The 17,032-nt window shown below is 49.4% G+C and overlaps 1 protein-coding gene across 3 annotated transcripts in view; it reads left to right on the top strand.

Moving 5' to 3' along the window:
- CECR2 (CECR2 histone acetyl-lysine reader) overlaps nt 1-12,098 on the top strand; it is a 151,928-nt gene extending 139,830 nt beyond the window's left edge. The window contains exons 16-19 of one of the 3 annotated variants that reach the window (XM_067008388.1): nt 8,047-8,237; nt 8,697-9,355; nt 10,525-10,636; nt 11,242-12,098. In XM_067008388.1, the coding sequence (XP_066864489.1) occupies nt 8,047-8,237; nt 8,697-9,355; nt 10,525-10,636; nt 11,242-11,247 (968 nt within the window). In that variant the 3' untranslated portion in view covers nt 11,248-12,098. Of the gene's footprint in view, nt 1-8,046; nt 9,356-10,524; nt 10,637-11,241 lie in introns of all 3 variants that reach the window. The other 2 variants (XM_059081314.2, XM_059081313.2) reach the window with 2 other exon arrangements.
- Nucleotides 12,099-17,032: the final 4,934 nt, after the last annotated feature.

The following is a 17,032-nucleotide window of genomic DNA, read 5'->3' as shown; positions in this document are numbered from 1 at the left end:
CATAGAGTGTTCTGCCTATGTTTTTCTCTAAGAGTTTTATAGTGTCTGGCCTTATATTTATTTAGGTCTTTAATCCATTTTGAGTTTATTTTTGTGTACCGTGTTAAGGAGTGTTCTAATTTCATTCTTTCGCATGTAGCCGTCCAGTTTTCCCAGCACCACTTATTGAAGAGGCTGTCTTTTCTGCATTGTATACTCTTGCTTCCTTTATCAAAGATAAGGTGACCATATGTGCGTGGGTTTATCTCTGGGCTTTCTGTCCTTTTGCATTGACCTGTATTTCTGTTTTTGTGCCAGTACCATACTGTCTTGATTACTGTGACTTTGTAGTATAATCTGAAGTCAGGAAGCCTGATTCCTCCAGTTCTGTTTTTCTTTCACAAGATTGCTTTGGCTGTTCGGGCTCCTTTGTGCTTCCATACAAATTGTGAACTTTTTTGTTCTAGTTGTGTGAAAAATTGCCATTGGTAGTTTGCTAGGGATTGCATCGAATCTGTAGATTGCTTTGGGTAGTATAGTCGTTTTCACAATGTTGATTCTTCCATTCCAAGAACATGGTATATCTCTCCATCTGTTTGTATCATCCATAATTTCTTTCATAAGGTCTTTTGTCTCCTTAGGTAGGTTTATTCCTAGGTATTTTATTCTTTTTGTTGCAGTGATAAATGAAAGTGTTTACTTAATTTCTCTGTCAGATTTTTCATCATTAGTGTATAGGAATGCAAGAGATTTCTGTGCATTAATTTTGTATCCTGCTACTTTACCAAATTCTTTGATTAGCTCTGGTAGTTTTCTGGTAGCATCTGTAGGATTCTCTATCTATAGTATCATGTCATCTGCAGACAGTGACAGTTTTACTTCTTTTCCGATTTGGGTTCCTTTTATTTCTTTTTCTTCTCTGATTGTTGTGGCTAAAACTTCCAAAACTATGTTGAATAATAGTGGTGAGAGTGGACATCCTTGTCTTGTTCCTGACCTTAGAGAAAATGGTTTCAGTTTTTCACCATGGAGAACTATGATGGCTGTGGGTTTGTCATATATGGCCTTTATTATGTTGAGGTAAGTTCCCTCTATGCCTACTTTCTGGAGAGTTTTTATCATAGATCGGTATTGAATTTTGTCAAAAACTTTTTCTGCATCTTTTTCTGATCATATGGTTTTTATCCTTCAATTTGTTAATATGGTGTATCCCACTGATTGATTTGCATATATTGAAGAATCCTTGCATTCCTGGGATAAACCCCACTTGATCATGGTGTATGATCCTTTTAATGTGCTGTTGGATTCTGTTTGCTAGTATTTTGTTGAGGACTTTTGCATCTATGTTCATCAGAGATTCTGGCTTGTGGTTTTCTTTTTTTGTGACATCTTTGTCTGGTTTTGGTATCAGGGTGATGGTGGCCTTGTAAAGTGAGTTTGGGAGTGTTCCTCCCTCTGCTGTATTTTGGAAGAGTTTGAGAAGGATAGGTGTTAGCTTTTCTCTAAATGTTTGATAGAATTCGCCTGTGAAGCCATCTGGTCCTGGGCTTTGTTTTGATGGAAGATTTTTAATCACAGTTTCAATTTCAGTGCTTGTGATTAGTCTGTTTCTATTTTCCATTTCTTCCTGGTTCAGTCACGGAAGGTTGTGCTTTTCTAAGATTTTGTCCATTTCTTCCAGGTTGTCCATTTTATTGGGATACAGTTGGTTGCAGTCATCTCTCATGATCCTTTGTATTTCTGCAGTGTCAGTTGTTACATCTCCTTTTTCATTTCTAATTCTACTGATTTGAGTCTTCTCCCTTTTTTTCTTGATGAGTCTGGCTGATGGTTTATCAATTTTGTTTATCTTCTCAAAAAACGAGCTTTTAGTTGTATTGATCTTTTCTATCGTTTCCTTCATTTCTTTTTCATTTATTTCTGATCTGATTTTTATGATTTCTTTCCTTCTGCTAACTTTGGGAATTTTTTTCTTCTTTTTTCTCCAGTTGCTTTAGGTGTAAGGTTAGGTTGTTTATTTGAGATTTTTCTTGTTTCTTGAGTAGGATTGTATTGCTATAAACTTCCCTCTTACAACTGCTTTTGCTGCATCCCATGGGTTTTGGGTCCTTGTGTTTTCATTGTCATTTGTTTCTGGGTGTGTTTTTATTTCCTCTTTGATTTCTTCATTGATCTCTTGGTTATTTAGTAGCATATTGTTTAGCCTCCGTGTGTTTGTGTTTGTATATTTCACAGTGTTTTTCCTGTAATTGATATCTAGTCTCATAGCGTTGTGGTCGGAAAAGATGCTTGATATGATTTCCGTTTTCTTAAACTTACTGAGGCTTGATTTGTGACCCAAGATATGATCTATCCTGGAGAATGTTCCATGAGCAGTTGAGAAGAAACTGTATTCTGTTGTTTTTGGATGGAGTGTCCTATTAATAGCAATTAAGTCCATCTTGTTTAATGTGTCATTTAAAGCTTGTGTTTCCTTATTTGATGATAGTGGGATGTTAAAGTCCCCTACTATGATTGTGTTACTGTCAGTTTTCCCTTTTATGGCTGTTAGCATTTGCCTTATGTATTGAGGTGCTCCTATGTTGGGTGCATAAAATTTACAATTGTTATATCTTCTTGGATTGATCCCTTGATCATTATGTAGTGTCCTTCTTTGTCTCTTGTAATAGTCTTTATTTTAAAGAGTATTTTGTCTGATATGAGAATTGCTACTCCATCTTATTTTGATTCCCATTTGCGTGGAATATCTTTTTCCATCCCCTCACTTTCAGTCTGTATGTGTCCCTAGGTCTGAAGTGGGTCTCTTGTAGACCCGCTTATACACAGGTCTTGTTTTTGTATCCATTCAGCCAGTCTGTGTCTTTTGGTTGGAGCATTTAATCCATTTACATTTAAGGTAATTGTTAATATGTATGTTCCTATTACCATTTTCTTAATTGTTTTGGGTTTGTTATTGTAGGTCTTTTCCTTCTCTTGTGTTTCTTGCCTAGAGAAGTTATTTTAGCATTTGTTGTAAAGCTGGTTTGGTGATGCTGAATTCTCTTAGCTTTTACTTGTCTGTAAAGGTTTTAATTTCTCCATCAAATCTGAATGAGATCCTTGCTGGGTGTAGTAATCTTGGTTGTAGGTTTTTCTCTTTCATCCCTTTAAATGTGCCCTTCCACTCCCTTCTGGCTTGCAGAGTTTCTGCTGAAAGATCAGCTGTTAACCTTATGAGGATTCCCTTGTATGTAATTTGTTGCTTTTCCCTTACTGCTTTCAGTATTTTTTTTCTTTGTATTTCATTTTTGATAGTTTGATTAATATGTGTCTTGACGTGTTTCTTCGTGGATTTATCCTGTATGGGACTCTCTGTGCTTCCTGGACTTGGTTGACTATTTCCTTTCCCATATTAGGGAAGTTTTCAACTATAATCTCTTCAAATATTTTCTCAGTCCCTTTCTTTTTCTCTTCTTCTGGGACCTCTATAGTTCAAATGTTGGTGCATTTAATGTTGTCCCAGAGGTCTCTGAGACTGTCCTCAATTCTTTTCATTCTTTTTTCTTTATTCTACTCGTTGGTAGTTATTTCCACTATTTTATCTTCCAGGTTACTTATCCATTCTTCTGCCTCAGTTATTCTGCTATTGATTCCTTCTAGAGAATTTTTAATTTCATTTATTGTGTTGTTCATCATTGTTTGTTTGCTCTTTAGTTCTTCTAGGTCCTTGTTAAACGTTTCTTGTATTTTCTCCATTCTAGTTCCAAGATTTGGGATCATCTTTACTATCATTCCTCTGAATTCTTTTTCAGGTAGACTACCTATTTCCTTTTCGTTTGTTTGGTCTGGTGGGTTTTTACCTTGCTCCTTCATCTGCTGTGTATTTTTCTGTCTTCTCATTTTGCTTAACTTAATGTGTTTGGGGTCTCCTTTTTTCAGGCTGCAGGTTCGTAGTTCCCATTGTTTTTGGTGTCTTCTCCCAGTGGGTAAGGTTGGTTCGGTGGGTTGTGTAGGCTTCCTGGTGGAGGGGACTGGTGCCTGTGTTCTGGTGGTTGAGGGTGGATCTTGTTTTCTGGTGGGCAGGACTGCATCCGGTGGTGTGTTCTGCAGTGTCTGTGACCTTATTATGATTTTAGGCCACCTCTCTGCTAATGGGTGGGGTTGTGTTCTTGTCTTGCTAGCTGTTTGGCATGGGGTGTCCACCACTGGAGCTTGCTAGTCGTTGAGTGGAGCTGGGTCTTAGCGTTGGGATGGAGATCTCTGGGAGAGCTCTCACCGGTGGATACTACTTGGGGCCGGGAGGTCTGGTGGTCCCGTGTCCTGAACCTGGCTCTCCCACCTCAGAGGCTCAGGCCTGACAGCCGGCCGGAGCACCAAGGCCCTGTCAGCCACACGGCTTTTGGGAAGTCGTACGTCATCTGCCAGCATTCAGTAGTTATTCTGCACAAGTTTTTCCACATGTGGATGTACTTTTTGATATATTTGTGGAGAGGAAGGTGAGCTCCATGTCTTACTCCTCTGCCATCTTGAAGGTCCTCTCTCTTTACACCTCTTGTTGCTAGAGAGGATCCACGTTTCATCTGGAAAGGACATAAATCTGGCAATCTCACTTCACGCCTAGCCCATCCACCTTTTTTCCCTTTGTGCTTATTAGTCTGTTTCACTTGCTCATAGCAGGCCCCATGCAGCGGCCTTGCCACCGGCCCCTCAGACCAGAGTTCCTCGTGAAATGGCTGAGCCAACACTTCAGCTCAGGGTGTGCGTTGGAGCTCCTCATAGGACACTCGACTCAAGATGACTCACCTTTTAACACAGACTGTTGTACAAAATGTAGACTGGCCTCCAGCCTCTTTTTCTTAAATTACGCTGGGTTGAGCCAGTCATGGTCCAGAAGGATTTCTGTGGCGATCATCGCTGCACAGGTGCAGTGCTTACTGTACCAGGCATTCTTTTTGAGACTTGTACCCGTACACCCGTACTGACCCTCTGAATTCTCAGAGCAAGCCTTTGAGGGAGCTTTTATTACCATCCTCGTGTTTTTTTTTTTTTTTTTTTTTTTTTGTGGTATGCGGGTCTCACTGTTGTGGCCTCTCCTGTTGCGGAGCACAGGCTCCGGACGCGCAGGCTCAGCAGCCACGGCTCACGGGCCCAGCCGCTCCGCGGCACGTGGGATCTTCCCGGACCGGGGCATGAGCCCGTGTCCCCTGCATCGGCAGGCGGATTCTCAACCACTGCACCACCAGGGAAGCCCCATCCTCGTTTTTATAGATAGAAATTCCAAGGCACAAAGATGGTTATTTGCCTTTATCTAGTTCTGGGGACAGGGGTGGTTTGGTGGGCCCTGGGATTTGAACCAGACGCACCGGGTCCAGCGTTGGTGTCCTCAACCCCAGTCCCACTTAAAAATTGCTGTCCTGAAAGTTACCCGTGGGAAATACATTTCCAGTGTTTTACTTAAGGTCCAGTTCTCTCCATTTATTTTTCTCTCCTCGGGTGCATATCTGTGTCTGCTGAGAATGAAGAGTAGTTAGCGAGACCAGCATATCTTGAAGGGGTTTCTCAAAAATGCAATTTAAGAGAGTAAACCTAAAACTGCAGGAGAAAGGTGACAGGACTCCTTTGTGTGATTAATGTTTGTTTCCGGGATAGACATCTAGCCTGTGTTACATGTGAGAGAGTGGGGGACACCTGGACTTCTGCAAAATATGATGACGATTCCATGTAAAGTTGGGGGTGGACCTAGAACTCAAACTTCCATTTAGTGTTTCTTTGGAGGGAAGGCCTGTTCCGTGAATACCAGCTTTAGCAAAATTTTCCAGAAATGATTTCAGATGTGTCTGGAATTCAGAGCTTTGAAGGAAAAGTGCCAGTACCAAACCTTGGGGCATGTTGGTTGCCATGGATTTTTGTTTGTTTGCATTTTATTACCTTAAAGAAGGGTAGTTGATTTACAGTGTTGTATTAATTTCTGCTGTACAGCAGTGATTCAGTTACACATATAAATACATTCTTTCCCACGATGGTTCATCACAGGATATAGAATATAGTTCTCTGTGCTATACGGTAGGACCTTGTTGTTCATCTGTCCTATATGTAATAATTTGCATCTGCTAATCCCAAACTCCCAATCCATCCCTCCCCCACATCCCCTCCTGCTTGGCAGCCACATCTGTTCTCTATGTCTGTGACTCTGTTTCGTAGATAAGGTTATTTGTGTCGTATTTTAGGTTCCACGTATAAGTGATATTGTATGGTATTTGTCTTCCTCTGACTTCACTTAGTGTGACAATCTCTAGGTCCATCCATGTTGCTGCAAATGGCATTACTTCATTCTTTTTTAATGGCTGAGTAGTATTCCATTGTGTATATGTACCACATCTTTAGCCGTTCATCTGTCGATGGACATTTAGGTTGCTTCCATGTCTTGGCTATTGTAAATAGTGCTGCAGTGAACATTGGGGTGCATGTGTCTTTTCTTTTTTTTCTTTTTTTTTTTTTTTGCCGTACGCGGGCCTCTGACTTTTGTGGCCTCTCCCGTTGCGGAGCACAGGCTCCGGACGCGCAGGCTCAGCGGCCATGGCTCACGGGCCAAGTCGCTCCACGGCATGTGGGATCCTCCCGGACCAGGGCACAAACCCGTGTCCCCTGCATCGGCAGGCAGACTCTCAACCACTGCGCCACCAGGGAAGCCCTGTCTTTTCGAATTATGGTTTTCTCCAGATATATGCCCAGGAGTGGGCATGTATGATGCAGGATCATACGTTAACTCTATTTTTAGTTTTTTAAGGAACGTTCATACCGTTCTCCATAGTGGCTGCATCAATTTACATTCCCACCAACAGTGTAGGAGGGTTCTCTTTTTCCCACATCCTGTCCAACGTTTATTATTGGTAGACCTCTTTAATGATGGCCATTCGGACCAGTGTGAGGTGATACCTCATTGTAGTTTGGATTTGCATTTCTCTAGTAATAGTGATGATGAACATCTTTTCATGTGCCTGTTGACCATCTATGTCTTCATTGGAGAAATGCCTATTTATGTCTTGTGCCCATTTATTGATTGGTTTGTTTTTATGTTGAGTTGTATGAGCTGTTTGTATATTTGGAAATTGAGCCCTTGTTGGTCACATAATTTGCAAATATTTTCTCCCAATCCATAGGTTGTCTTTTCGTTTTGTTTATGGTTTCCTTTGCTGTACAAAAGTTTGTAAGTTTCATTAGGTCCCGCTGGTTTATTGTTTATTTTTGTGTGTGGTGTTGCCATGTTTTATGTTGACTGAATGATGAAAAATGCACATTTTCATTATCATTGTATAGCTTGTACCTTTGATCTTTAAAGCCAGAGTTAGTTCATCAGGAGCCTGCGATCCTAGTTGATCTTAAAAGACATGAATTCTTGATCTTGTCCTTAAGCTCTCACCAGAATCATATTGTGACCACCTCTGGGCAACAACTCTGCCCTACCTCAGAGATCATAATAATAAGTTGTGTTTATGGCTAAACACGATAGCAAGGGAAAGAATTCTGAGTTTGTAATTAAGCATTTGAGTCTAGTAATTTAGTTTGATTGTTTATTAAATTTCTGTAATATGCTGAAGATGCCTTTTGAGCGTTAATCCTGTTTTCAAGATGTCCAGACAAGACGTGTATTTTCATTCATTCAGCAAATACTGATTGAGCCCCGTTTTGTGTGAAGGACTGGGTGTGTGGTGGGGAGCAGCACCCAGTCCCCACTCCCTTGTGGTGGGCGTCCCGACGGCAGAGGTCGGGCTCTGCCCTTCCTGGTGTCCTCGTGCCGCCTCCCTCTTTCTCACTGTCAGGCCTGCAATTCCAGCGCCAGCGCACCCTCCGTCCTGTTTCACACACATGTCCGTGGAGTCGGGCACATGGATCGCACCCCCTTGCTAGTGCGGAAGGGATTGCGAGGCCTCTGGCAGACCTTGCGGGGGCTGCAGAGCCTTAGCCCTGGTCTGGGTCGGGGGAATCAAGGTGTCACCACCGGGGCCCCGCGTCCACATTGTCTGACCGCCCGTCGCGTGCTGGGCTTTCGGCTCTTGAGGTGCAACTTTGTCTCCGTTTTTCTTGCAGCAGATCCCTTGCCTGGGCTCGAGGAGAAACCAGCCAGTGTTGGTGCTTTGGAGGGGGCGTTCCTCAAGCAGCTACCTCACCCCGCGCCCCCGCTGCAGGCCGACTGTGCCAGGCGGAGCTCGCCCCAGGGAAGGGATGCGGATGGCCCAGAGCTCAGGCGCGAGTCCTCGGAGCCTGGAGACAGCTGCCCAGTGAGCGCGGGCAGGGGCGCCTGGCTCTCGGGGAGTGGCTTTGCAGGCCCAGCCGCCCAGGGGTGCACCCTAGCTGACCCGGGGGCCCTGCCTGAAAACGGACTGAGGGTGGAAGCCTCCCCGTGTGGGTCCGAGGGCAAGGGCAGAGCGCCACCGGAGGCCGTGCCACCCGCCGAGCCCACGTGCTCCCCCCTGTACGCGCCTGGCCTGGAGTACCCCAGCTCCACTGCACGGTACCACGTCGGCCCAGGCCTGCAGGCTGTGGGCCCCGTGATGGGGGGCAAGCCCTCAGCCCCGCACCCTCAGCCTTTTCCCCCTCGGGCGTTTCCGTCCCACGACCCTCATTCTGGAGTCTTCCCCCGGTACCGTCCCCACCAGGGAATGAGGTACCCCTACCAGCCGCCACCTCAGCCTTCCTACCATCACTACCCACGGACTCCTTATTACTCGTGTCCACAGGGCTTTTCAGACTGGCAGAGACACCTCCCTGCCCCGGGAAGCCCAAGCGGGCCCCCGCCGGCTCAGCCCGCCCCCGCCAGGCCCCTCTTCCTCGATAAAAGCGCTGGGGCCGGGCTGCAGGGCTGCGAGGCGCTGAGCGCTGCCTTAACCTCCCCCGCACGGGTGGACGCCGTGGTCGCCAAGACAGCTGATGGGCTGAATCCCGGCCCAGAGGAGAAGCGGGATGAGTCTGTGGAGAGGCCAGAGAGCCCCAAAGAGTTTTTAGATCTGGACAACCACAATGCGGCTACCAAGCGGCAGAGTTCATTGTCAGCCAGCGAGTATCTCTACGGCACGCCCCCTGCACCGCTGAGCTCGGCGCTGGGCTTCGGCTCGTCTGCTTTCCCCGCGCACGCGCACGGAGTGATGCTGCACGCGGGGCCTCCCTACCCGCCGCAGCGGCCGGCCGGGCATTTCCAGCCCAGGGCTTACTCCTCCCCCACGGCTGCTCACCCGCCTCACCGCCCCGCGGTGGCCCAGCCCAATGGCCTGTCCCCCGAGTGTCCCCTCTACCGCTACCCAGAAGAGGGCCTGGGCCACTTCCAGGCTGTGATGATGGAGCAGATGGGCCCTGGAAGTGGGGTGAGGGTGCCTTTCCAGGAGATGTACAGACCGTCCGGGTAAGGCTGCACAGAGTGCTGTTTTCTGGGGAAAAAAAGAGTAGATGGTAGTTTTACAAAGAAAAACGGCCTTGGGACTGAAGGTGGTGTGTGTGGTCTGGGCGCGGGAAGAGCATGTGGGTCGTTGGTGCTGGGGACTTACTGGGAAGGCGCTAGCTTTGGAGTCCGGTTTCGTCTGTGGTGGTTTTTTCCCTCATGAAAGTGAACTGGCATTTAAGTGACCATTTGGTTAGATTTTGGACACCTGACGGCCAGCGTGTGGGAGCTGTAGGCAGAGGCTCTCACCTGGGTGAAGAGGTCTCAGACCTGGGGTGGGCGGTCACAGGTGGTGTCCCAGGCTTACTCCTTGCCTCTCATTTCTTCCTCTAACACTGAATGGAAAAACTAGGTTTACCCAGAACTAGGGCAAGTCACATTACTGTCTCCATGAGCATTCTAATAGACCCACCCAGGTAGTCTGTCATCCGGGGAGTTTTCAAGTGAAAAGTCCCGGAGCCTCATCGTAAAACCAGCATCATCCACCTTAAGAACCTGAGTGCCCCTCCCAGGGCCAGGCTCAGAGTACCTCTCCTCTCCTCGTTTGTTTCGTACCTCTCTGAATGCCTGTTACGTTGCACGCACGTCTTGTCTTTGTCCTTGTCCTCCTGGCGCACAGCCCGAGGCCATTACCCCAGCAAAGGAAGTAGCGTCAGCTGATCTGATGGAGGCCTTGTTTGATTTCTCCGGTTGTCTGCAGAGTGTCCTTGTATCTCTGTTTCTTTTTGATTTTTTTTCCCCATTCAGGATCCATTCGAGGTTCATGGATCTACATTTGGTTGCTGCGTTCGGTTGGTGCCTGCGTAGTCTCTTAATTTACAACATTGGCTTTGCTTTCTTTGTTTTTCAAAGACCGGAGGCCAGTTCTGCTGTCAGAGTGCCCCAGACCCTGGATTCTTCTCACTGTCTCCTCACGTGCAGAGTCACACAGAACCCCTTTGTCAGGAGTCCTGCACAGGTGGTGTCGGGCGTCTCTCACCCACCACACCTGGCAGCCCCCGTGTCAGTGTCCAGTGGTGATCCCCTGGGCGGTCAAGGCAGGGTCTGTGTGAGACTTTCACAGTTACACGCTTTCTCCTTTGCACTGAGTCTGACTTCGCTCATTCTTCACCGTTCCTTCCTTACATCCCTAGACTGCAGATGCACCCGGCCCAGTCCCGGCCCTCGTTCCCAAAGACGCCGGCACCAGCAGCGCCGCAGGAGGGGCTGCCACCACATAAGCCCCCAACACTTCCCCTCGATCAGGTCAGTGATGAAATATCAGAGCTCTTCTCATTCTTCCAGGCGGCAGGAAGTAAGGACTTGAGTTTGTTGCTGTCGATGCAGCGACTGTCCCCGGAAAGGGCTTTGTGTCCTGTGGGTGGCCGGGGAGGGCCCGGCCCAAGCGCTCCAGCTGACGGGGCCTTGGCAGCAGCTTCCCTCCCATACTGGCGAGTCCCTTTTCCCTGTTCTTACAGCACCAGCTGTTGGGGGATTATTTAAACTCCCTTTATTTTCCCAGGCTGGCTGCCAGCACTTCTTGGATATCACCCTCCCCACCGACTTCATCTGGGAAAGGGTGGTCCGGGGTGCTGGGTGCCTTGCCCGGAGCTGCCCGTGCTGGCTCTCTCTCCCCTGCCCCGACCCGGCCTCCCTGGAGGCAGGAGTCCTCGGCCACTACAGGGTGAGCTGTGAGTCGGGCAGTCCAGGATTCAGAGCCCGCACTCCGGCAGAAGTGGCTGACGAAGCCAAATCGGGCTGTTTCCCCAGATGGAGAGGAATGCTTGTGCGTGCAGTTCCTCAGCTTAATTGTTTTTAACAATTCACACATGTTAATGTTGTTTAAATTGTCTTTATTTTGCTTCCCTCAGAGCTAGTTCAAGGAGGAAACAAGCCCCAGGGAAACAAAGCTGCGTATGACCAGGGTGGAGAACGGGGAGGAGGGGGGCACGGCCCCACCCACCCCTCCCATCATTGGCATCACTTCGTGCGTCCCAGAGCCTGGACGCCCCTCCTCACCGACGCACCTGCTCTCAAGGTCCTGGGCGAGAGTGGAGACCAGATGGGCTGGACTCTGGTGGCTTTTCCAGACGCTGAGACTCTTGTTCAGGGAAGATCATCCTGACCTGGGGGGGCGGTGCTGGTGGGCTGTCATGGCAGCTGCACTCAGGTATACGTTTGGGGAAGGGACTTCTCGTGTTGGATGTGTTTGGAGCTGGGTCCAGTTTACAGAGTTATCGTGTTGCCTTTAAGATGATTTCTGTCGTTGGTGGTGAATGTAATGTACATAAAGCCTGCAGGGCGGGTGGTGGGGATGGAGTCTGGCCAGTGGGTCTGCAGCCCTGTTGACCCTCCTCTGTTTACAGCCCTGACCCACTCACATTTGGGAGCTGGAAGAGAGGGCAGGCAAGGCCGCCGTGTTTCCTCTAACGGGCTCTTCCCTGTCAACCTAAGGGGCAGCCCCCCTCGCCTGGCGCCCAGGTCCTGGTCCGAGACGGCAGTGCCCCTCCTGGTTGGCCAGCTGCCCCGCCAGATAGTTGTAAACCAATAGCAGGAGCATTTGCTCGTTAGAGGGTGAGGTGACACGTCCCCATCACAGACCAGCCGGGACTGTGGTCTAGAAGACGCCACAAGCTTCCTGGCACGAATCACAGTTTGTGGCAGTGACTACTCAGGTTTGTATATGTTTAGTATCAATAAAGAAGCTGCACAGTTTTTAATAGGAAAATGTATTCTATAGATTTACAGCTTGAATTTAGGAATATTTCAGTATATATAGTTTTTATTCATTTTATGTGAATCATAGTAAAATAAGTCATGGTGATTTAAAATAGCTATCAAGAACAAGTTCTTGAAATCACTTGTCTGTCTGTGATAGGGCACAGTTTTACAGTATTTACTTTATTACAGTTTTAGAAGCCAACGACACTGGATTCTCCCTGTTTAGCATTCTTTGATTTTAGGTGAGATGCCACCAAAGTTAGGACTCATACATTTTAAACTTTCGAATATCCCACAAAGGAAAAAAGAAAAAAAACACAACAACTAAGGAAGATGCCCTCAAGTTACAGGTTTCTGTAAAGAATAGTGTATTTTTAAGCACGCCTTTGGGATAGTAGAAAAGCTTCCATAAAACATTGGCTGGTTGATTTGCACTTGTTTCTTATAAATTCAACTGTGTGAGAGGCCAAGAGAACCTTGCCTCCAGTCCTAGCGTCCTTGATGAAGCTGGAATAAACCTGCGCTTTCAGTAGGAAAAGAAACAAGTTGGAAATATCCCTGTTGCCCACGTGGAGCCCAGGCACCAGCTCCAAACGCGTGGACGCTGACCTGCGGGGCGCCCGAGGCTTGGGCAGGCTGAGCGCTGGGAGCGCGGACGCCTCCCGACACGCTGCACGGAAGCATGAATTTTTCCTTACCAGACTAAAACTCGGCGTGCTTTTAAATGCAGGGGGTTTGCGGGCTGTGTTCTCATTGGATCCTGGTTCTTGTTAGAACCCTGTCACTGGCGTGATGTGGTTCAGGGTGGGGAGGTCAGCGTCGCCCTCGGGAAGGATGGGGTAGGGTTGCAGGCAGGTCTATGTTTGGCCCCCGAGCTGTGAAGGAAGGACCGTGCCCAGGACACTCTGCTTCCTCGCGTGTCTTTGCGCCAGCCGGGAGGGGAGACCGCAGCTTTGTGCGGCTGGTCCGGGCCCAGAGCCTTCTCCCCGCCAGCCTTGCTGCTGCGCCCCTTGGCCGGTAGGGCCGTCCCCAGCGGGGGCCCCTGTGCTCCTCCCAGCTGGAACGTGGCCTGGGAGGAGGTCCCAGAGGGGCCTTCCCCTGGGACCTCTGCCGCCTGTCGGGGGCCGGGAGGACTTCACGTCCACCGCTGACCTTGGTTAGAAACTGTCTCCCCAGGACCCATGGAAATAAAAGAGCCAGAGAGAAAAGTAGAGCGTTTTGGAAGGTGTCTGGCCTGGGGTTTTTTCCCCCTCAGAGTCTGTCCATTTAAAATTAGCTCTTGCCTAAAGTTTCTTACAGTAAAAACATATGAAGACTAAGTAAGGACAGACACGCAGGATCCTGTTCATAACCCTTGTCTCATCCCACCTCTTAAAAGTGAAACTAAAGCTGCTGCGTCCTCTGCCTTGCCGGGGGTAGGGGTGGGGGACACACTGGCCTGTTGTCAGCAGGACGCCCTACGTGGGGCCCCGGGTGCCTCTGAACAGGAAAACTTTTCATGTTGCTTGAAAGCCTTCGGCCCTCAGCCAGCCTGGCCCCCAGAGCCTGGCATTGTTCTCCTGACTGGGCGTGCAGGTCTGTGTCACACGGGTTATCTGCTGGGTCACCCCTTGTCTTAGTTCCTGCCGGGTCCGCGAGTGGGCTGTGTGCCGTCCGGGACAGCCAGCGTCGCCTGGGCTGAGCTTTTTTCTCACTTTTTAAAGGAAGTTCCAACCTGCAGCGACACACTGCTCTCAAGTCCTGGTTTGAAATGTCCCGCGAAACCCTAACCCAGTAGTCCCGAGGCAGGGGCTGTCCCAGAAGGGCAGCGTCCAGGGCGTTCAGAGTCCAGCTGAGGGACTGGGATGCCCGCCCCCGAAATCGGGTCGTGCTGGAGTTGGGGCCGCCAGGCCGCGGCTGCTGCGGTGCGGGCTCCCTCGCCAGGGGCTGAGCCCGTGACCGGACTCCCCCGGGACACGGGCCTGCCCCGCCCCGCGTCCTCTCGTGCGAGGCTGGCCGCCCCCCGCCCCTGCTGTGCTTCGCGGGCCCTGGCCGAGCAGTCCCTCAGCGGGCTGCCTGCCCGCCGGCCTCTCCCTGGTTCTGCCCTGGGGGCTGCTGTAGAGATGCCTCAAGCCAGCCGACTGTCCTGTGGGTTTGAAAAGGGTAGGTGGGTTTGGGAGTGAGTTACTGAACGCTGCCCCCCTCCCCAGCTGGGGCTCGTGCCCGGCTCCCCTGCTGCAGAAGCCTGTGAGCTTTCCTGGCCAGTACTGGAAAGGGGAATGCTATTTATTTTTATATTGTGTATATTTTGTCTGGTCTGCTGATTCCCTGTTTCACTGAGAGCCACACTTACCTCAATAGTTAGTTCTATGCTGTGTGTTGGATAATTTTTTAAAAGAACTTTTTAAAAAGCTTTTTGATCCTTGGAGGTCTGTAGATTTATTTCCATACGAACTGGTTATTTTGTATAAAGTACATTCTCAAAATAGCAAGGTGATATGTGTGAGTTGTGTGTGTCCTGTGTCACTTTCATCATCGGGGCAAACTCCCATCAGGACAGAGGTTTGAATTAGGCCCCAGGGCTGTCACCTAAAAAGGCAGCCCCATCTCAGCCCACATGGTCCCCACGGGCCACGCACGGGGTGGGGACGGGGTGGGCCTCGCACCGGTGTCGGGGGCTCTGCAGGGAAGCTGAGCAGTAACGAAGGAAGCCGGCTGGTGGGTCCAGGTGGCATCTGGGGTCACACGCTCTTCCCCGCCAGGGCCAGGCGTGTGGGCCCCACCTTCTCGCCCAGCCCGGGGCCACCCTCACCAGCCCAGCCGCTTGCTTGCACAGACCGCGCCTCACCCAAACCCGACTGCCCTGCCCATAAGGCCCGGGGCCAGGGGCTTGGAGACTAGGCGGTGCTCCCCTCGCTCCCAATTTAGTTTCCCTTCCCAGTTCCTGGGAGGGTGTTTGTTGTTGGGGGAGGGGGGGGAGAGCCGAAGAGGAGCTGCCTTTTATCAGTTAGCTGGTGTCTTAGGTCACAGAAATTCCTGGCCTGTTTTATCCTTGTGAGTAATAACCTTTCAGTAGAGATGCTGCCACAAATAGTCCCGGTTTCCAGATCTGTTCCCCCTCAGGCTTCTCACTTTCTGGGCCGTGACCTTCGTGACCTCCAGCTGTTGGTTGTCGGAATATCCCCGTTGATGTATTGGTATATGTTTCTGAGACTTCAGTCCTTGTCCTTTTTAAGAACTGTGTTCACAGTGCAGTCAGTCCCCCACACAAAGCATTCTTCCTATAGAATATTACGTCAGTCTCATTTCCTAGTCGAGTAGCTGCATTTCCGTATGTTTTTGAAACCCCAAAAATGAACTTTAAAGTTGTTAGTAAACCCCGAATTTGATGTGATGCCAGCCGTAGTGTTTGTCTCGCTGGACTCTCAGTCCCCTCAGTCCCCTCAGTCCCCTCAGCCTGAGTGGGGCCGGGGGCTGGTGGCCAGGACCCCTGGCCTGGCCTCCTTTGCATCCTGATGTGTGGACCTGTGTGTGTAAAGTTTCATTTCTGACTTTTGGATTCCCAACTGGAACCCCACCTACTATGACAGGAATTACTCACCAAACAAAGGCCAGAATGTTGTGACAGTTTCAGCCAGAGATTGACTTTTTAGTAGGAATTTCGGCTCAGCTGAAATGCCCTTAGGGTGTTCCCCAGCTTTATCCCCTAGGGACCGAAACAGAGTGTCTTGCATTGGTCCACTCTGTTTCAAAACCTGGTCCATCAGTGGTGTTAATCTCTCCCTGTTTTCAGAATCATTGTTTGACGTTTACACTTGTGAAGCCCCACGGGTGGTACCATATCTGATACCCCTGCTTACTTTAGATGCAGCATGAAAAGAAAGCTGGTGGGGGAGATTTAGGGAAAAGGAAGGAAGCCAGCCGTGCGTGATCAATGCGGGTTAGTCTCAAAATTCTGACAGAAGTTTCCATTCTGACATTTGGAAACATCCAGAGGTCTTGTTAAACAGTAATGGCTTTTGTCTCTAAACCTATTCCTGTCATTAGGAGGAGAGATGTCTTATTTTTATAAACAAGTGGCACCTCCAGGGTGAGATTAACCCAGGGTCGGGCCCTTGGAGGCGACCTTCACCCTGAAACTTTGTGGGAGAGGCCTTTGGGAGAAATGCCTCCGGACTGAGTGTCCAGGCTGCTGCAGCCCACCCTGTCCCCTCCCCCAGCTGCATCCTGGAGATATGTCTCCTGGCCTCACGGTTCTCCTTTGGGTTTTTAAAGGGGGAACATCTGTGCACCTGTTTTTGTTCCACGAGCAACGTTCACTCCTTTAGTTTCCTTAGGCAGTTCTAGCAAAAATCTTGAGTGAAAGATGGACAGTGAAGTACTAGCCAAGGAGGCAGCTGGAAAGTCTCCAGATTTGGCTGTTGTGCTCTGAAGCCCCACCCCCTCTGCATCCCTGATGTGGGTACCAATTCAGGTGCCTTTGAGAAGTCTTCCGACTTGGAAAAGCACTGCCCGCTCCGAGCTGCTTGGGTCTGAACCTCATTCCGGACAGCAAGTGGCGGGATGGCGGAGCTGTTCTGGCCAGTTAAGGCTGGGTGTTATTTTTTAGAGCCTTGCAGTTGGTTCCTAGGAGCATGTCCACAGCTTTTGCTTTGGGAAGGAGTTGCGTCGGCAGGAGGAAGGCAAGGACGTGGCCCGGCCCCAGGAACGAAGATGAAGACAGACTAACGCGCAGTCACCTTCTCGTAAGTATTTATTAAAATCCCTTCTGTGTGCCTGGCGCTCGCGTACTTACGGGAGAGAAGAAAGAACACGGCTTTGTCTGCAGACTTCACAGTAAAGGGAGAAAAACAGGGCAGAAAGGCTGGACGAGAGCCACATACGAGCAGAACGCAGTGCTGAGCTGCCCTGGTGGGTCGGGGAGACATGCCGGCGCGGGGCCAGACCCTGAGGGGCAGGGGC

Source organism: Kogia breviceps, chromosome 12 (genome assembly GCF_026419965.1).
Source record: "Kogia breviceps isolate mKogBre1 chromosome 12, mKogBre1 haplotype 1, whole genome shotgun sequence".
NCBI classification, from domain to species: domain Eukaryota; kingdom Metazoa; phylum Chordata; class Mammalia; order Artiodactyla; family Physeteridae; genus Kogia; species Kogia breviceps.
The sequence above is the reverse complement of the archived record's forward strand: the minus strand, read 5'-3'. Positions and strand labels throughout refer to the sequence as shown.